The following is a 17,458-nucleotide window of genomic DNA, read 5'->3' as shown; positions in this document are numbered from 1 at the left end:
ACGTAAGGATTAATAATAAATTATTAAATGTACTTGCATATAAATTGAGCACTGTTAATGAAACACTAAGAGGTCAGAAATGAATAATAATGTTTCATTGAAATTGCTTAACTTAAGCACACAGCATAGTTTCATGGATGATTTTGCAATTGCTATTTGGTTTATACTATTCTCCTGTGAGAATACATCATGATTTTTATATGTTACGAATAGAATATGCCAAATACGATGTAATTACTTTGTGCATTGTGGTGGGTAGCCCTTGGCTGGATGCCAGGTGCCCACCAAGCCGCTCTATCACTCCTCCCCTTCCTCCTCAGTAGGACAGGGGGGAAAGAAAATAAGATGGAAACGAACTCATGGGTCAAGATAAAAGCAGCTTAATAAAGCAAACCCCATGTGTGGAATTAAAGGAAAACAAAAGAATTATTCTCTACTTCCCATCAGCAGGTGATGCCCAGCCACTTCCTGGGAAGTGGTGCTTCAGTACACATAGCAGTTGCTCTGGAAGAAAAATGTCATAATAATGAATGCTTCCCCCTCCTCCTCCTTTCTCTTAGCTTTTATTTCTGAGCAGATGTCATATCGTACGGAATATCCCTTTGGTCAGTTTGGGTCAGCTGTCCTGGCTATGTCCCCTCCCAAGATCTTGCCCACCCCCAGCCTGCTGGCCTTTGGGGGGGAGGGGGACGTTGGAGAGATGCCTCCGTGCTGAACCAGCACCGCTCCGCAGTAGCCAAAACACCGGGCTGCTACATACACCCTTCTACCTGCAATACAAAGCACAGCACTGTGAGGGCTGCTAGGGGGAGAGTTGACTCAGCCAGACCCCATATCTGCATATATAAATACATATGTGAATATATATGTGTGTATGTACATATATATTAAAAATGCAGTTTGTCAGAGAGAATCCCAATGGAAAACCAGAATGCTAAGGAGAGGAAACAAGCTCTTAAGCAAAGAAAGAAAATAATTGTTAATGAGATGCTGATCATCATTTCATAATGTTTAAACTGTTAAGCTTTGAAAACAAAGCTATGATAAAAACAAAGTTCCTAAATCACTTCAGTGCTCTACAGAAACTACATATGCTAATATTTTATAAATGTAAATTGGTTTCTGCTGCTGATGTATAAAACTCATTTTCCTATATCTTTATCACAAGTTAACTGACTGCTTTTTTTGATCTGCAGAAAGTTTATTGTTTGCTTTTGCTTATATCTCAAGAGCAAATCACTCTGATGAGGTCTTGTTCATGAAGGTCTTTTTTGACTTAAAATTGTAATTTATGTTACACATAACTGTACAAAGAGAAGGAAATAGTTGTTGCATTTTATGTTGCAGGATAACAGAGGAAAGGAAGGTCTAATATTTCTTGCAATAGTGTGGCATTCCAGAGACGTGAGTTTGTGATAGCACAGGTGCAGGTTGCTCTGTTTTGGAATTGTGGGTATACACTGGAATTGGAAGTCATTTTCAGACAGGAAAAGTAAATGTTTCTTTTTTTTTTTTCTTTGATGTCACATCCATTTTCTGAATATCTAAATTACCAACACATGAAGGGAATTTCCAGTGCATTCTGAAGCTGCTTTAGCCCTAATTCAATATTTGCCTTCAGGTCCAAACATTTTTTGTGTTGTTTGGCCACTGATTTTCAGTATTGTGAAAACATTTTTTTGTTTTGCAGTCTTACAGAGTGTGCGTGTCAGTATCCTGGCATTTTTAACTTGGTTGAAAGCTTTGTCAGCCTAGTTAAAGGCCTCTTGGAGAAACTGCTGGATTACCGAACTGTGATGAATGATGAAAGCAAGGACAATCGCATGAGCTGCACTGTGAACTTACTGGTATGGTCTCTCTTGTAATTCTTGCATGAGAATGGGGAAGAGCTTTAGAATCCATTTACTAAAGTTGAAGGTAAATCTTCCTGGGGACAGGAGTGGCTGACAATGCTCAGTAGTGATTTAAACTCTGAGGCAAGTGATTTTTGTATGTATTTGCATGGATGTATGCGTAAACCTGAAAGCGGTGTCTGCTCAGTTCTTTGGTTTTGCTTGTATGTTTTACCCACCTGGATTCTGTGGATAAATAAGGAAGTCTACTGCTCATACACCTTCACCTTTTCACAGGCTTAACGTAGGAGTGGCCTTTTGACAGAGTCAAGTTTTGCATGAGGAACTAACCCACTCGCTGCTTTAGCAACTCAACAACTGTGGGTTTTAAATCGGGGAAAGAAACCTGCAAGATACACTTGCAGTAAGATGCCAAGAAGATGAGAGTCTCTGATCTGGTTCTAGGCCACCCAGTCTTTTTTTCAATTCCTATTTTGTAATGAGGATATCACATATAGAGACTCCTCCACCAGGAAATTCCTCTAAGCTGAAAAGGAACCTCTGTCAAGTTTAAAGGTTGGAAAGAGAATATGGTTAATATGTATTACACTCATATACTCTGTTCCTCAGTAATTGCTGTGCAATGCGGTATAAATTTCTGCGACTCCTCAGGAGGCAGTTCTTGTCATACATTTTGCACAGCCTTAGCAACTCATAGACCTGCACAAGTGTTGCGGTGACAAACATGGGCTTTATTCCTGGCATTAGCCCCTTTAGAGGTATTGCACAGCAGCGTTACCTATCAGTGGTGTTACATACCAACTTCAATAAATACCAGCTGCTTTTCTGGTCATCGAGTGTAGCCAGAGGGTGTAGTTTATTATGTTAGTGCATTTGGATACACATATTTTCCTCTTCTCCAACAGGAGAACTTTCACTAATGATTTATTTAATCAGTGAAGTAGGAGAAGTAAATATAATAATTATACATACTAATAATTAACTAAAATACTAATTGAAGTAGTAGTGCCAGGTTTAAACTTAGGATAATCTGTAAATCATGTATTTCTTATGCTGTCCACTAGCAAGAAAAGCAAACCCTCAGTGTTTCTATTTTTATCTTGTGTTTTAATAAAAGACATTAAGAGATAATTTTTAAATGTTTGTCTCCCTAGAATTTCTACAAGGACATTAACCGTGAAGAGATGTATATCAGGTATGGCAGTTGTTCTATTGGATCTGTTCTGGAGAGCGCAATTATACTCTCTTATGAATTCTGGGTTTATCATTGTACTTGGATTTCTGTTACTTAATGTCAGTTTACCATCCACAACGACTTTGTTGTAGTACTGGCCTCATTTTATATTCTTACTCTATGGTTCGCTTAGCCTTCAGCGATTTGGAATCTATCATATATATTCATCAACAGCATTTTTTTTCCCCAAAAATCAACTTTTAGTTGATCAAATCACTCAACATTCATTGTCTATGGTTTTAAACAAAGAAAATGCAGCTAGATTAGATGTTTGATGGAGGGTGTATCATAAATATAGAATGGCAGAAAAAACATTCAGGTTTTGTAGAATTGTGCAGTCTGCCAAGTCTCTTTAAAAATGCAACATTTCGTGCAATGCAGAATTACTGGTAAAGCATTTTTCTGTAAGAGCTATAGCTATACTGGCAAATTCTTTCAGATGTGACATGGCCTTTTACTGTCTCCAAGAGTTTTGCATATGAGCTGCAGCAAGCGTTGCTGTTCCAAAGCTCGCTGTTTCCTGCCTCTCCTCTCGTTCTGCAAAACCTGCAGAACCCCCAGCACCTCAGGCCCCGCAGTACAATGCCCAGAATCTCCGCTGAAATGAGCACTGAAGGTGATTCAGAGCTAAACCTGGAGCTCTGAGCTGGAGTGGGCAGGGAGAAAAAACCCTCCCTCTGCAGGCATTGCTGAGGGGGACACATTTTCCATTGGGTTGACAACTGGGAATGGTAATGCCTTGAACTGCTACGGCAAGGTGTCAGAGTTCCTGTGTCAAAACTCCTGCTGTTGGTAAGAGGATGGGATCCACTTTTTCTTTCTGGCTGTTGGAGTCCCACGATGGGCAGTGGTTGTGCTGGTAGCAGCAGTGCTGCCCTAGGGATCCAGGAGAACACTGTCAACATATAACTGCAAATACTTTTCTGCCCCTACCACCTTCCAAGTTGTACTGGGACTTGCTTTGTCTTTCTGGGCTGGTATTTTCTGTTTGCTTCTTTACCTTGTGTTATCTGTTGTGCTTGCATCTATTTACATGGGAAGTGTTTACATGCAATCAAAAAGGGCTACAGAGAAAGGCAGCTATCTTTAGTAACAGTCCAGAAATAATGGACTCGGAGGCCTGACTTAGACCTTGAGTCCAGTAAGTTCTTCCTCTTCCTCTTCAAGGTGGAGCTGACAGCAATTCACAGGAGCTTTCTCCTCCTTCTGCGCACAGTGTTTCAGCATACAAAGAAAGCACAGGAAAGCCTGGACAAATGCACAGAGCTTTAACCCCTGTCAGAGTGTCCTTAAAGGCTTTGGGTAGTGACTGTATGACATCTATGAAGTTTCCATTACAGAGTTTACCTAGAACTTTTTTGACACTTAGTATTCCAGTCGTGTTAATATCTGGTCTAATTCTTGTTCTCTTCTCTAACAGATATTTGTATAAATTGCGAGACCTTCATTTAGATTGTGAGAATTACACGGAAGCAGCATATACCCTTCTGCTCCACACATGGCTCCTGAAGGTTAGATTTTCTAAACTCTCTCTCTTTCTCTCTAAAAGCTTTTGCAATTTTCAAATTTATAAATTAAAAAGTGGTTGTCTTAATCTCTGATTACTGCGTATTAGTTATTTTCCATGGGGTATTCAAGTTTCTAGTTAAATACTGCAGTAGGTCATACAAAATTAACATAAATTGCTGAAATTGTATTTTCAGTAGGTGATTAAAAGCCACATATTGGTAAAACTAAATATTGTAGCAAAACTAGTTTTTATTTTGTAGTGAGAACATTGTGTGCAAATTCTGAAGCCGTTTCACTTCCATGTAGTTTTCAATTTGCTTATTTCTTACTATCCCAAACATAACAATGATGAAAAGTAAATGCAATTTTTTTCCAACTATCACAGGGGGACATCTGAGTTTTCATTTTAAATAATATGGATCACTGTAATAATATAGAAAGCAATCAATTATGCTTGCTTTCTTTTGTAACTGGTAATTACTTTTTGCTACGACTGATGTTTATTCTCATTGTAACTGATGTTATCAAAAGAAATGGTCAGTAAGATGCATTTCCATTTCAAAGGAAAATTCAAAATGTAGATATTCTTCAGCAAAAAATTGAGATTTCTTAGGTAATTTCTTTTAGTGCAGAACCATGTCAATTTGGCTTTTCACAGTGCTTTTTTGTCAACAAGTCTGATGAGGAGCAGCTGAGGGAACTGGGTTGTTCAGCCTGGAGAAGAGGAGGCTGAGAGGAGACCTTATTGCTCTTTACAGCTCCCTGAAAGGAGGGTGTAGTGAGGTGGGGGCTGGTCTTCTCTCCCAAGTAACAGGCAATAGAACAAGAGGAAACAGCCTCAAGCTGTGCCAGGGGAGGTTTGGGTTGGATATTAGGAAAAATTTCTTCACCAAAAGGGTTATCAAACATTGGAACAGGCTGCCCAGGGAAGTGATGGAATCACCATCCCTGGAGGAATTTAGAACGCATGTCGATGTAGTGCTGAGGGACATGGTTTAGCAGTGGCCTTGGCAGTTGATGGTTGATGGCTGGACTTGATGATCTTAAAGGTCCCTTCCAACCCAGAAAATTCTATTATATGATTTGCTTAAATTTCATTTGGACTTTTCTGATCATACAAAAATATGCAGCATATTGTATGTATTGCTATAGACAAAGATAATTTATGTAAATATTTTAATCAAAATCAAATCAGTCAAGACAACATCACTGAAATAAAATGAACTATTTGTCTTGTGTACTCTTATCCAAAATTTTTGGGTGGGGGGCAAGAAGGAACACAGGTTTTTAAAATGTTATGTCTAGTCCTGGTTATCGCATGAAATACAGCACTTGTTTGAAAAGGTAATGAAAACATTCCCAGTGCCTTTCCCAGTTTCTTTGTGGAAAGATAAAAAAGACTGGGAAAAGAAAGAAGAGCCCAGGGAACCGGACCTTGGGCGAGGGAGGACTTGTGCGTGAAATGTTGAACTCCAAAATCATGTGGTTTTTTTAATGTGTTCTTTATTCTCAGTGGTCAGATGAACAGTGTGCACCCCAAGTCATGTCAACAGAGTTCCAGTGTTCACAGACCTATCGACACTTGAAAGAGAATTTATATGAGAAGATCATAGAATACTTTGACAAAGGAAAGGTAGGTCTGTGGAGTTCTTCCCCCTGCCAAATCTCTTTTTACTGTGTTACTCTGTATAGTAGTATTTAATGAATATGCTTTGTATAAAGTGTTTGCGTAGGAAATCCTCTCTGAAATGTGGGTCAAGTAAAAATTGTCTTGAAGGCTTATTCACAGAATATTTCTGTTCTGTATGAATGTATTCTTTCGATAGCAACATTCACAGAGAAAGAGGGCTAACATTTATACTCGTCACAAGCATCTCTGTCAGGCACTAATAAACCAATGAATATGTTGAATGTACTTTCCTTTACTAGGAAAAAAAATACTGACTACACAGATTGCATTTCTAAACCATTTGGTCATTATCCTCCAAAAACCAGTCGGTTCAAAATGGACGTATTTGTTTCAGAGAAGTCTGAGAATTGCATCCCAAAGTTAAAATGTAGTAGTTTGATGCTCAGTACCTGGGTTTAGTTCAGCTTTTTTGAAAAAAATCTGTTAATAAAATTGCCTGTCAATACAATGACAGCAGAGCTGAGATTTTTGGAAATAAAGCAAAGGACTAGAAAGCAGGGAAAAATGCTGCAGTGCCAGATAATGAATCTTATGACCCAATAAGGCCTTTAAGTCATTATATTTTCTTCAGCTGTAGCCACAGGTATGAAAGGGGAAGGCGATTCATTACTGCTTCTTGCAAAATGAAGGCATAACTCCCCCATGAGAGTCCCTTCTATAATTCAGAAGATAAGAAAGTTTTTGGCGCTTCAGCACTGTGCAGGAAAAGGCAGTGCTATTTATAACTTAGTTTTTTGTTAGCATCTGAAATAACTACAATGTAGCAGTCCCCACCCACTGTATCAGAATAATCAAATCTACCCAGTGTTCCGGTTCTCCTCCCATACCGAGAGGAGGTTTGCAGGCAGCTGAATGCGGCTGTCAGGTTCAGAACTGCCGAGCCTAGGAGTACATGGCACCCTCTAAAAATGGTCATAATGTGTGTCACCATCTTACATCAGCAGAGAAAACCCTTTTGTCTCCTTTATTCTGAAAGATGAGATGACTGACAGAATTTGAGAAATTGTCCTCAACAGAGGGAGTTTCCATCTGCTTTAGGACCACTTTTGTCCTGCATACATTAAGTGCCTATAAGAGATGAGAAAAACTGTTCTAGTCTTTCCAATGCAGCTCTGTAATTCCTCACAGTAATTTTCAGAGGTAGCTATTAAGTTGTGTGGAAAGAAACAAGCTACTACTCCAGGCAAGTGGCAGTTTAAGTCTTGTAATTTTTTAGCTGATTAGGAGAGCTGTCATATGCAAGGCTACCTATTTATGTATGCTTCGGAATTTCTTGTAAAATGAAGTGTGTTTATTTTAGAGAGGCAGGTGTCAGTCCCCTCATACACTGCTGCTATGCTTGGGTATATTCTGGATGTTGTGCACCTTAGCGATTTACTCTTCTTTTCTAATGTATCTGAAAGGTTAAGTGATTTTTTTTTTTATTCTTTTATTGTAAGAATAATGTAGGTTTACTTATTCCTTCCGATAATGAACCATAAAACACTTTTATTTTTTAAATTAATCTGCTTTCCTAAAGTTTATGATTGCTTTGAGTCTTCCAGTCTAAATGTGAGGTTAATAAATGGCTGCAATTTAAAGATCTCATAATCAATAAAACTGTAGTTAAACAGCGCTGCATTAAAAAGTTGTTTGTTGATACTGGATTTACTCTTTGACTATGTGGTTGCATTGCAGATGTGGGAAGAAGCCATATCTTTATGCAAAGAACTTGCAGAGCAATATGAAAAGGAAGTTTTTGACTATGAACTTCTAAGTCAAAACCTGGTAAGATTATATACAGGTCTTCAAATTATTTCAGTCACAGAAATTGGTACTTTTGAGCTATCACGATAGAGGTGCTTATGAGCTTGTTGTCTACAAATGATTTTTAATTCATCAAAGAGTTGCTATGATTTATTGTCACAATCCAGTGGTAAAGTAGAGATTCATAAAGAACTGTTTGTTAAAGCTGTGTGGACTTCTGCTTATTAAGCTATTGTGAAACTTCTATAGATTAAATAAATATATTCTCACTTAGCTCAATTTAAAGGCCGTGGATAAGAGAAATATAACAGGTTTTTGAGGCCTTTGTGCTGCTTTAGGGTAGAAAAAGCACCTGGATGAATTTTTTTCTCTGAAACTCTTCTTTAAATTTCTTAAAAATTTAAGAACTCGAATCTTGACAAGCCTAAAGAATTCTGTCCTAATCAGGGACTGGGGAAGTAATACACCACGAAGAACTGAACCAGGTCCAAAGGCTAGAAGGAATGTTTTAAAGTAAGATTAAATGTTCAGTTGTTTGTTTTAATTAAAATTGAATTACTCTAAAAAGAAGCTCCTCCCACACACACCTATTTTTTTTTCCACCAAGATTCCACACTTGCATGATCTTTAACAAATGTTTAGGGCTTATTCAATAGATATTCCTGAATCTTCCACAAAGAAACCATAGGAATCAAAACACGATGTTGTTTAACAGTGTAGTGTATGAAGAAAGTTTCTTTTCCTCCCACTCAATTCTGCTTTTATCATAAACTAAAAGATAAAGACAGTATTTTAGCCAATTCCATTTAATTTACAGTGTTGCATATCTCATAGATATAACACAGGAAACAAAACCAGCAAACCTAAATGACACTTGGTATTTTACAGAAGCCATTGTTCTCAGCCCTTTCCGTGGGGTGTGTCCTTCGCATGATGCCAGGGCAAAAGCTGGACTTGATCCATACCTCAGAAAACAGTTGAGGCAGGGAGTTTTTCCAAATGTGTTATTTCAGTAATGTTATTCAGTTTAGTGTTTAAAGTGTGAAGTGCCACGTATGACTTTGGTGTTTGCTTTTTTTGTTTTCATGCTAGTAAATTAAGGCCTGGTAAGCTTGATTCTCAGGTCAGATAATTGAAGTTGAAGCCCTACACATTCAGCTATATTTGCATATAAATACAAGCAATATTTAATGTACCACAGCAGTTTCATGTGCATGCTGACAGATTATTGCTATAGCTTACTAACTGATAATTGACAGCTCTTGCATGTCCACTGAGAGCTCTAGTACATAGCATAGTACTACTGCAGAGGTTAAAAAATAAATGGGAAAAAAACCAACAAACCCAAACAGAAGTAATGACAGTTGGTTTTGCTTTCAGATTCAACAAGCAAAGTTCTATGAAAACATCATGAAAATACTGAGACCTAAACCAGACTATTTTGCTGTTGGGTATTATGGCCAAGGATTCCCCACATTTCTAAGGGTAAACCTGTTTAAATTCTTACTTTTTTCATCTATTTTCATATACTTCTACAAATATGACTGTACTCTACTAATGCAAGTGAGTCTCTGGGGATATTTGCCGTGGATTTCATTTTGCTTGGATGCAGGACCAGTCAAAATCTCAGTTGTTACTTGTAAGAATATGCATGAAATGTTTTCAGATGTGTTGAAGTCGATTCTTTCTCTTAGTTTGATTGTGGAAGCTAGAAGATATATCAGGTAGTGAAGGTGACGTGAGAGCCAAATGGAGCAATATGATGTAATTTGATATGGGCAGCTCTTGTGGTACGTATTTCTCTGATGAGTCTCCACACAGGTTATTGATAACTAGTAGAACGTCATTAACTAACTTGTGTGCAAATTAAATCTGAAATTCTGTTTCACGTTAGCTTGGTATTTTTACTGGACCTTGTCACGAACTGACAAGAGTTTCAAACTTATATTGCCTCTAAACTACAATAGAAATACACTATGAATGTAGAAACAGCATATTTTTTAGACCAATGCACTTTGTAGCCCAATATTGTGTCTTCAACAGTGGGAAATAGTAGACAAGTAGGGTAGGGAAGAGGATCATACAGAGCAGGTCTGTAGGAATATATACCAGGTCAATATTACCTACTTACAGCTTCCTGGGTTGAAGGTGACAGTTTTGTTTTCTAGCCCGTCATGGATTGCTCTACGGTGAATTTCTCCAGTTGCTTTCTGAACTGATGGCCTCCAGAACATCCTGTGGCCTCACAGTATACAACTACGTGTGTTGGAGATTTATTGTTGCCTTTTTGTTGTCATCTGATAATTCCTCTACACTAGTTCTGACAGAGAGACTGAACAGTTGTTCTTTAATCACTTCCTCATGCAATTCATTACACATTGTTCCTTACAGTCTTGGTTTGTTTAAACACTGCTTCCACAGCAACTGTTCCATATGTTTTAACATCCTGGGTCCCTTGGTGTCTGTTTCCTAGTTCGTGAGATGGCAGGACAAGAAATGTACATAGTATTGAAATGTGGAAACACTATCACTTTGTTCAGTGTGATACTGATATTTCTTCTTTTGTTTTCCTCATAATGACTGAAGTTCAGAGTGCTTTTTTGATCTCTAATATGCATTGAACTGACACGTTCATACCATACCATACTGTCTTGTATTACTCAAAGTTTTTTCCTGAATGGTAAAAGCTAGTTGGTATCTTAGGACAATTACAGTAAGTTTGAACTGTTTTCATTAAACAGCCATCTACAGACTGAATCTATTCTCTGTTTTCTTGACTTTTCTCCATTTTTGACTACCATGTGAGAAATCAAGGATCTGTTTTTTTAAGAAACCTGCCAAACTTAGGAACTCATGAACAACTGGCTTCTACTTTAGTTTTTTAGAAGATCATTGCTTTCTTTTAACCACAGTAGTGCATGTCTTCAGAGCATAAAACTAACCTGAATATTTGATGTTTTCTTATTAAAAAAAAAAAATAATCTTTTCTTACATACTACAATGAATATGGTAGCTTTCCTCACACTTGAAAAGCAGTGAATGACCTCTCTTTCCCAGTTTTAAAGGTCAAAGATGCCTTGAAAACATTGGAAAAATAGTGAAACAATATGCTAATATTAAACCAAAGGAAGCGTGTACCTTTTGTTTCTGGTGTTATAGAAGTATCCTGTTAAATGAAGCAAAGTGAACCACAAGTGAGCACATTTGGGGTTAGACTGTATTATAAATGAGGGCATTTCATAATGCCAAGGAGATGGAGCAGGCAGAGGAAACCTACAGATTGGTATTAGAAAGCTGTGTAACCTGGACCCAGAATGTACTTGAAAGGAAATCTTTTTACTTGACAGACAAGAGGAAAAGGAATTTCTGTACTTTTACTTCCCATTCTCATTTTATTGTGCTCTCCAGGAGCATCCTCAGCGGTGACGCCAGTTTATCTTCATTCTGTCTAACAGCATAAAGTAAGGGTCTCTGGAGTGTCAGTGCTACGTGCCAGCACCTGGTCAAAATGGTGTCTTGCTTTATAGTTAATTAATGTTCAGAAAACAGTAACACTCATTCCAAAATGTGGAGACCCCATTGTGTCTTTGTACTGATAAACATGCATCTATAACTTCTGCTCAGCATCATACAGCCCAAGAAATCAGCTATATGTTCCTTACAGAACAAAGTATTCATCTACCGTGGGAAGGAATATGAGAGGAGAGAGGATTTCCAGGCACAGCTGATGAGTCAGTTTCCCAGTGCAGAGAAGATGAACACCACCTCAGCACCTGGAGATGATGTGAAAAACTCTCCTGGTCAATGTATCCTTGAACACGTGGGAGATTACAGAACAAATGTGGGTTGGGAAAACCTTGCTTTTAGCAGTAGTTTATCTGTGTGGAAAAACCATTTCCCAAAAAGGATGAAAGTTTTTTAATGTGGCAGCTCAGTTTGCAGTTTTACATACGTGTCCTGAGTGTCTATTATGGTTTGTTCCTTTGATGTTTGCTCCTCTTTTTCTCAGAATTCCAAGGAGTTTGTCTCTTTCTGTCATCGTAGTATCGTTTAGGTTGGAAAAGACCCTTAAGATTGACTCCAAACATAAACCTAGTCCCCCGCTAAACCATCTCCCTAAGTTCCACGTCTACATATCTTTTAAATACCTCCAGGGATGGTGACTCAGCCGCTTCCCTGAGCAGCCTGTTCCAATGCTTGACAACCTTTTTGGTGAAGAAAACTAATTCAAGTTCATACATGGTTTAGCTTTATTATCTTCAAATGGCAAAAGCAGCAATGAATGCTTGAATTGGCCAAGTTTAAAGCAGCAAATTGTTGATTACCTCATCTTCCTAGCTGTTGTGTCGTGATATTAAATTCACGTCTTCCTGGAACATTGTTCTGACTGGCACTGCACTTGGGTATCACCTGTACTTCTTGGCAACATAAATATGCCTTATGTCACTCTCAGAAATTTTCCTAGGAAAATTAACTCATAAACATCATTAACCATTTTTTTAGAATGCACTGAGTTATTCTTCTTTAGAAATACTCTAACATTTGCTTGCATTCATTATCTTTTTTCTTGTGTTCTGATTTAAATCATTGCCGGCTGAGCAGATATGAGATCACCTCATTGTATCAGACATTTTTTTTCACATGTTGATTGTCCTTATTTTCAAGGTAATATTGTAACACTTCCCATGCTCCTTTGAGTCTATTCTGATAGAACCTGCTGGAGGAGAAGAGGAATGCTGCTTTCTTTTCACACTGTTGGGGCTGAAGCAGAGAGTATTCTAAAATACTCTCTGTATTCAGAGACTTCTCTAAAATAGTACATTAAGCTTGAGAGCAAAGCTTTCGTAAGTCTGTCGTGTCTTAACTAATTTTTTTTTTTTTTGAGATTATATGCTTCAGTCCTTTCTTAAAGTAGAATTTGCTCAAGTCTATTTGCAACTAACAGCAGATATGAACCGCTGAGGCACTAAAGAAAAAGCTACAGAATCTAACCAGAGGGCATGAGTTTTCAATATACTGAAATATGTAAGAATACATTTACTTACAAATACAGTATTCAACTTAAAAAATAACACTTCCATAGGAAAAGGAAATATCAGGTAAAAGGGCTGCTCAATTACAGATTTCAAAGATGAAATGCTAAACATCATGACATTATGCATGCCTAAAGCTAAACAGTGAAACTGTTAACATCAGATGTTTGATGTTATTTTTGTGAGTTGGCTGGGCTTTAAAATTTAATGAATGATTCAGTGTGATAAATTCAGCTACAGATATTCAAGCTCAGTAAATAATAAAAATATGCAGTTCAAAATGAATATTAATATTATACTCACTGGTTACTGCTGGCAGATTTTTCCTTTTTTTGGCCAAGAAAGCTCCACAAATGAAGCCCTGAACCTTGAGCATTTTTCATCTGGAAATGTCTTTTTTTTTTTTTTTTTTCTTTTTTATTTCCCCTACAGCCTACAGTATTTCATACTGATAGTTAATAACATGCCCTTAACTTTCATGATTTCAGATATCCAGTGTTTTACAGTGCAACCAGTCCTGGAGGAGCAACCTAGATTCAAAAATAAGGCAGTACCTGATCAAATTATAAAGTAAGTGAATTTCTGTAATAGGTAATATAATGAAAGTCAGTCCATATTCCTAAACTGGCAGCCATTATTTTTTGAACTCAGTCATTTGCCAATGAATCTTAGAGCTTTTATTGTCTTAGTTTACTGACTTAAGTATTCCGTAGGAATTTCATACAAGAACATCTACCCATCTATGACTTAAGGAATAGCATATGGTTACAGGGTGGGGAGGCGAAATCCATGCTTTGGGTCCAAGTTACTGAGTTTTCAACACAGCTTCTTAGACAAGAGATGGTGAGAGGGGTCTTGGAGGTAACTGGCAGTATGAGAATGGTTGAGTGGAAGGCTCTTGTACAACTGAATCTTGTTAAGACTTACCTTGCGAAATGCAAAACGCATGGTGGCAAAATAGTTTCCATTGGTACCACGGTCAAGATTTTGCAAAGGAATAAAGGAAATGAATTGTCCAAAGTATTTTGAGAACAGACTGGCTAACATTCCCAAATTCCTAACCCAACGTAGAACAGGTTGAACATATTACTTGCTCTTAATTAAGTATTCTGACTGCATGTGTGAAAAGTCATGGTTCATTTTGAAAGTTGATGCTAAAACTGCATACAGTACCTACTGGAATACTGGCTGATTTCAGGCTTGTGAGATTTTTGGCTCCAAATCCATCATATATAAAGGGGGATTATAAGAAAGATGGAGAGAGACTTGTTACCAGGATAGAGGGCAATCGTTTTAAACTGAAAGAGGGTAGATTTAGATTGGATACAAGGAAGAAATGCTTTACTGTGCGGGCGGTGAGCCCCTGGTGCAGGTTGCCCCGAGAAGCTGTGGCTGCCCCATCCCTGGAGGTGTTCAAGGCCAGGTTGGATGGAGCTTTGAGCAACCTGGGCTGGTGGGAGGTGTCCATGGCAGGGGGGTTAGAACCAGATGATCTTCAAAGGTTCATTCCAACTCAAACCCTTCTTTGATTTATACATTTGCAAACATGGTCAATAAAAGCTGTTGCTTGTCACTAGCACCTGAATGAAAAATTTCAAGATAGTATCTGTAACTTAAGGACAGCAAATTTACAAGCAGCATCAGTTAAGACAGGCCATATTTTCTCCCTATTCTTGTCAGTGCCTTGTGAGCATAAGATATGACTGTACCTCCCTAACTGAAACTGGTTAAAACAGGCATCTTAAGCTAAAATTTCTCCAGGTAAACTGAGGCACCTGCATTTTTAATGCAAGAGAGGCTTTGCAATGCCTCTGCACTTAAACAAATACTCAGACTAAACCATTTAACAACACTTGTATTATGACTTTCTAGAAAGAGACTGAGATGAGTTCATTTTTAACTGCTCCACAGCTGGATTCAAACCAGATGTCACCTTTGTCTGCAGCGTTCTATTTAGAATCTTTACTGAAATTACAATTGATTCAGATCAGAAAAATAAGAATCACCTGCCCACATACACCAAAATAAATAAAGCGTGTGCATGCACAGGCCTTGTACTACAAGATTAAAAATAAATAATAATAAAAAAGAACTGTGGTCCCAATTTCGACTTGAATTCATTTTAGAATCATTAACTGAAAGACAGCTTATAAATCTGGTCCTGTTTGACTAGATTTCAGTGTAGTGCCAGCCACGTTTTGAACTTGTAACAGTTTTATTTAGTGAAATGCACCACATAAAGTACAAACTCCTGTCATATGGGAGATTTTTTAATTGTTTGTCTCAGCTGCAGAATTCAACCAAACTGCTAATTTCATCTGGTCTTAGAGATTTATTTTTATGGGTGTACTTTATTGGGCATTTAATTTTTAGTTACATTAGTTGATGGCAATGCATTTATTCTGTCAAAGAGCTTCAAAATACCTGTTCTTTCAGATGGGACTGTATAAAGGGATCTGACTTGATATGGCAGTCTTTTCCACTTTCTTTTCTTTATTGATGAAGATAATCTTAGTAGTTTGGATGAGCAATCCTATGCTAGTTCATGTGAACTATCATGCCAGAAGTTTGCTTAGCTCAACTGTTTGGGGTCTTTCCATTTATTTGTTTCTCTAGGCTTCCAAAACATAGCTTGGTTTTACCGTAAGGTATTTCTGAGATATCTTTTTGCTCCACAAAATTAGTTTTTATTTAACATGGCTTTAAATTTAATTAGTCTTTAAAACAAAAAATAAACCTCAGAATGACAGATTTTTCTGTGGACAGCAAAATACTTAGCCAAAACTGTGCAATCTCTGTTCTTTCAAATTAGCCAGTGCTAAAAGCCGAGTGATTACGAGTTTAATGGAAATATGTGCTCACGGTGATTGAAAATGATTCAGTAGCTAAATAGAATAGACCATAACATGAATTTGCAATACATTCTTTACACTGATTTCCCCCTCTACAAGTGTTTATATACATTTTCTTATCTATCACAAGAAATTTTTATTAATGGCTTCAGATGTTTAGTTTATTGACTAACTAGGGTTCTGCATTGTGAGCGGAATTTTTAGACGTCATTAAACTGATTTGGCATGCACCATGGATGAAAAAAACACATGTATGTCAGTCCAGGTGAATATTTCCACCCTGTTCAGTCAGTTATTTTTAACCAGATACACTCCTTAAGTATGCCATTATAAAGCAGACATGCAGTGTGCATGCTGCAGTGAGGATGCAGGGAAGTAAAAATGTTTATACCTTCTTCTGTAGGTTTTAACATTAATCTGGAAGTTCTGGAATTTTTATACCTGGAAATTACACTCAGTCACAAGCTGAAGCTTAATACTTGTAAAATACTGTGTGTTATAGATAAAGTATTGTCTCCTGAGTTTTCAGTAAAGTGCTTTTTTTCTGAGCAGTAAATCTGCTTTTAATTAAAAACTCAACTGACTCGAAATATTTCACTGTAATAACAAGATCCATAAATTTCTGAATTCTGTATTTTACAATAGTCTTTGTTAAATCTTTCAGTTTTTATAAGTCCAACAACGTGCACCGGTTTCACTATTCAAGACCAGTCAGAAAAGGATCTGTTGACCCTGAAAATGAATTTGCTGTAAGTAAATGAATTACAGGGTGATGGACGCTGTTCTGGTAACTGTGACTGAATTTTGATCTAGATCCTTTCTTAGTCTCAGATTACTTGTTACAGACACCCTAACTTTTTAGGATCCGGTTCAAAAACATAAATGCAAGATTGCTCTTATTTCAGCACTACTCCTATGTACTTACTCCATGATATCTCACTTTCAATTGCGGGTAAACATTATGTAATTAAGTATGTTCAACACATTTGTGTTAAGTGGTGACATTTTCTGGTACAGACTTTCCTTATGAAACGAGATGACATGTAAATAAACATCAAATGGTTTGCCTCTTATAGCTTCCAACACTTTTGTCAGCTGCCAGCTTGGCAATGAGAGGTGTGTGTTGTCTGCTTTCATCGGTCCTGTGAAATCTTGACAGACTAGAGTACTACCTATATCATTTTTATTCTCTGCATAATGGTGTAATGCTAAGCAATAGTCTTCGTTGTTTAAATGTTCTAGGAAATCTGCAACACCATAAATTATTTTTCAGTGTCCTGCATAAAAATGTGGTAGGTTTCTGTATTGTAATTTCACAGATATCTGATACTTTATAGTTTGTCGTGAAAAGCAAACCATCCAATCTTTACGGCTAAAGCTGTGCTCTTGGGATACTGATGGGATAAGCCATTAATTTCCAAAGTGTAAAATTTCAGTTATGTGTGTGCTGATCAGTAGTATCAACAGTTTCTATAAGGAGCTTCTGACCCACTGTTAAATTAAATGCTGCAGATGGAAATTCTACTTGACATCCCAGCTTT

General features: G+C 37.4%; 1 protein-coding gene across 1 annotated transcript in view; it reads left to right on the top strand.

Annotated features, from left to right (window-relative positions):
• The window catches only part of DOCK2 (dedicator of cytokinesis 2), a 209,459-nt gene that overhangs the window by 177,222 nt on the left and 14,779 nt on the right, over nt 1–17,458 (top strand). Inside the window, exons 35-43 of the mRNA XM_009880752.1 lie at nt 1,691–1,847; nt 3,008–3,048; nt 4,508–4,598; nt 6,110–6,229; nt 7,964–8,053; nt 9,413–9,517; nt 11,697–11,838; nt 13,554–13,635; nt 16,582–16,666. Of these exons, the coding sequence (XP_009879054.1) occupies nt 1,691–1,847; nt 3,008–3,048; nt 4,508–4,598; nt 6,110–6,229; nt 7,964–8,053; nt 9,413–9,517; nt 11,697–11,838; nt 13,554–13,635; nt 16,582–16,666 (913 nt within the window). The remainder of the gene's footprint in view (nt 1–1,690; nt 1,848–3,007; nt 3,049–4,507; nt 4,599–6,109; nt 6,230–7,963; nt 8,054–9,412; nt 9,518–11,696; nt 11,839–13,553; nt 13,636–16,581; nt 16,667–17,458) is intronic.

The sequence above is a fragment of the Charadrius vociferus genome, unplaced genomic scaffold (genome assembly GCF_000708025.1).
Source record: "Charadrius vociferus isolate BGI_N301 unplaced genomic scaffold, ASM70802v2 scaffold822, whole genome shotgun sequence".
Lineage (NCBI taxonomy): Eukaryota > Metazoa > Chordata > Aves > Charadriiformes > Charadriidae > Charadrius > Charadrius vociferus.
The sequence above is the reverse complement of the archived record's forward strand: the minus strand, read 5'-3'. Positions and strand labels throughout refer to the sequence as shown.